Raw genomic sequence first — 3,499 nt, 5'->3', positions numbered from 1 at the left:
TTATCAAACACATTTTTGGTTGACATTTTCCAAAACATTAACAGCCCAAAAAATTAACATCTTTCATGTATGAAAAAGCATATTTTTCCTCGGTTAGTGATGTGCATCTTGCAGGCTAGGCTAGGTCCTTGAAGGCTGCACCATTGTATGAGATTGATAGGCGCTGCTGAGCGAGGCATGCAACTGATGGCTCACAGAGCTCTTGGTAGGAATGCTTCTGGGAAAATGATTTCTCAACATGGCTCATTTACTTCAGATTTGGCCAAGGTATTATTGTGAGAAAGCCAAAAACAAAACTCTCTCTCCGTTTCACTTTTTACCCGATATTGCTAACTTATATCTAACTGTTATTGTTCAGTGCCGAGTCGAGCCAGAGAAAACTAGATTACTTGTGTTGGAAGTCGCATACCAGCTTGATCGATATGGAAACAAAAAAGCTCGAGGGATAATTGCAATGGCTAAGGTAGCTGCACCACAAATGGGATTAGTGGTACTTGACATGGCAATCCAAGTGCACGGAGCGGCTGGTGTATCGTCTGACACTGTCCTATCACATCTGTGGGCAACCGCAGGGACATTGAGAATCGCGGTCCATACGAAGTTCACTTGGGTACCATAGGCAAGTTAGAATTAGAAATACAAAGAGCCAAGCTTTGAAAACAAAAAGAAAGTCGCTCGTGCCTGTTTGGAATCGCGGTGAATTTGTTCAAGCTCCGAAGTAAAGCTTTTACCATGCGGCGGCTCGCCATGATTTCGAACAATACAAATAAAAACTTATATGAATGAAGATGTCACAATCCCACTTAATAAAGTGTTCCAAGGAAAAAACATATATTTACACTAGCAGTGTTCTTATGTACTAAATATGATAAATATTTGTTTTGCTGCAGATAAAATTTGGGCCGATGTTGAAACAGTTGCTGAGTTTTGATCCAGATGAATGGACTGGAAGTTTAATTGAATGCTTATTAAAAGATAAAAAGAATGTCTTGCTTAAAGAATTGTTGTCTATGTGCTATGTGCTATGATTGTTAGTCCTTTTCTTTTTTGGATGTGTGTTGTTGCATTTTGGCAGGAGGAGATATAACTCACTATGTGTGACAATAGATTTTGAAAGAAAAATTTGTCTCTGGTTGTTTATGCTTTTTGTAAGTTGGTGTTTAATCATTCTTCTTTGACTTTTAGTGTAGATGAAGAATTAATCATATCTTAATAACATAACATGTTTGATCATAGGCCAACCATGAACTACTGCTTTGAGACTATATTTCTGGATTCTGTTATATATTTAGTGAGCTAAAGTGTGTATCTTTTACATTATACTAGTGAACATTTTGTATGTTAGTTCTCAACTCCTGAATATACACACATTTGCTATTGGTTATAAGTATAGCTTCTCACATTAATAACTTTTCTCTCCTAGGAATGTGTTCAATTTATAATTATAATTAGTTACAACAGGCCATTATAATTAGTTGCAAAACATTAATAAATTATTTTCTTTTAAAAAATTATTAACAAAAATTGAGAATACTTTAAAAAATTAATAATGTTTTGTTTAAAAAAATTAACAAATATCTTAATATTATTTTGATATTTTTGAATATTTAACACATTAGCCTAATTGTTATTTTACACATTAACACAATTGTTTGATAACTCTCTTAATGATTAATGGATATTACACACAAAATTAGCACATAAATACAATAATAAAATATTTAATTTTACGGGTCACTATCAACACAATGCATATTTTATTTTAATCAATAATGACTTTTATTTGAAAAGTAAAATCTTTATTTTCAAATATCAAAATTTTCTTTTTTCTTTTTCTTTCTCCATCTCATTGGACCATTTTTTCAAAATTTTCCTTTTTTAATCTTATCGGTCACTACCATCACAATGCATACATACCCGTGTTGACCTATCTTAATAATTTCCATTTTATGTATGCAATTTGGTTAAACTTCTTTACTTAATATTTTTCATATCGTTTATAAAATACTACACCACAAATAATACACCCGGGCGACAGCACGGGTCTCCGACTAATATCTCATTAATAATTCGTCACCCTTTTAAATATCACTAATCCTTTTAAAATATATCTTAAATCTATAATATAATTAAAAAAGAAGGTAGACCAAATAATTTTTGCGAGCATTGCATAATCTCTTGCGGCCTGATGCGGCTTGATGCGGCCGATGCGGTGTTATGATGCGGTGTTATGATGCGGTTTTTATTGTGATTTGCAATCACACCGCAATTGCGGTCTGATGCGGATGCGGACACTACCGCAACCGCAATATTGCGGCCGCATCAGGTGATGCGGTCTGCAATTTAAAACCATGGATTCAGGTTGAATTAATTGTGCAAAAAGATAACCGTTAAAATATAACTCTGGATTATATATCATAAAAATAACCAAAAAGAAAAGATGGTTACTTAACATTGATAACAAACAATTACTAATTATTAACTAAACAAGGTTTAGGTTGAATTAATTAATCTATCAATCTTGCTTCCACAACTGGCTATAAAACCTTTTTATGAAATCTTCTGCAGCCTTATCAACTTCATTGTCCTTCTCATCATCATCATCATCATCTCTTAAAGGGAATGGTGAGTCACTCAGCTTCATTTGCCTAAACATTGGACTGTGCTCAAATCCAGACTCTGTATGAGATTCTTCTACAATTTTTTTATCACTGTTAAGCATCTCAAACACTGCCTTCATTGCATTCATAGTCTTCACCTCATCATCATCTGCAAGTGGCGCTTGAGCATTGTATTTATGGTTGTGGATATGGTGACGCTTCCCGTTTGAGAAGAAGTTGTTGGGAGTGTTGCTACAGTTGAATTCGTACTCCCTTGAGAAAGTGAATTGGTGGTGTGAGTCGTGGGAGTGGCGGTTTGAGGTGGAGCCGCCGTGGTGGTGATGGTGGGACATTAGATTGGCAATAACTTTTCCGGACAGCTTGCTGCGGCGTTTGAACATCATGTTTAGGTTCATGATTAGTTTGCCTTTTGATATTCCTTTTCTCAACATGAAGAAGACAACACGTACCATTTTCCACACTCTCTTTGATATTACTTGTAGATTGTTTTCCATTTCTATAGAAGCTGAATTTGATTTGAAAGAGAGTGATTTTGAGAAAGATAGATTGAGAGTGATAGTGAGATATGAAGAGATGGATTTGATTTATGGACAAGAGGAAGGAGGGTGATGAGGTTATTTATAGTACGTAGAGGGAAAGGAAAAATTAAAGGAAATAAAAAATGAATATTGAAACCAGCATATGGAAATTGAATAACCCGTGAGTGCATACATGCTTTATATATTGCTTTATGTGTTGGTAATATTTTGTTATATTTTACTTAGTACATTATTGGGGAGTAGCTATGCTTTTTGGAAAGGACAAGAGTGCTTTATTACTTGGTTGAATGAATCAAATACTTAAAATATTTTTAAAAGTGAAGGAGTTTTATGACTACT

General features: G+C 34.3%; 1 protein-coding gene across 1 annotated transcript; it reads right to left on the bottom strand.

Annotated features, from left to right (window-relative positions):
• Positions 1-2,486: 2,486 nt before the first annotated feature.
• Positions 2,487-3,216, bottom strand: LOC131648428 (uncharacterized). Its single transcript, XM_058918187.1, has one exon. It carries the CDS (start codon positions 3,113-3,115, stop codon positions 2,516-2,518), a length of 600 nt encoding a protein of 199 aa, XP_058774170.1. The 5' UTR covers positions 3,116-3,216; the 3' UTR covers positions 2,487-2,515.
• Between the last annotated feature and the right edge of the window lie 283 nt (positions 3,217-3,499).

The sequence above is a fragment of the Vicia villosa genome, linkage group LG2 (genome assembly GCF_029867415.1).
Source record: "Vicia villosa cultivar HV-30 ecotype Madison, WI linkage group LG2, Vvil1.0, whole genome shotgun sequence".
NCBI lineage: Eukaryota > Viridiplantae > Streptophyta > Magnoliopsida > Fabales > Fabaceae > Vicia > Vicia villosa.
This window is presented reverse-complemented; position numbering and strand designations above follow the sequence as displayed.

What these genes read in the sequence shown, in the direction of transcription:
- LOC131648428 (XM_058918187.1), bottom strand. Translation starts at nt 3,115, where the DNA reads ATGGAAAACAATCTACAAGTAATATCAAAGAGAGTGTGGAAAATGGTA.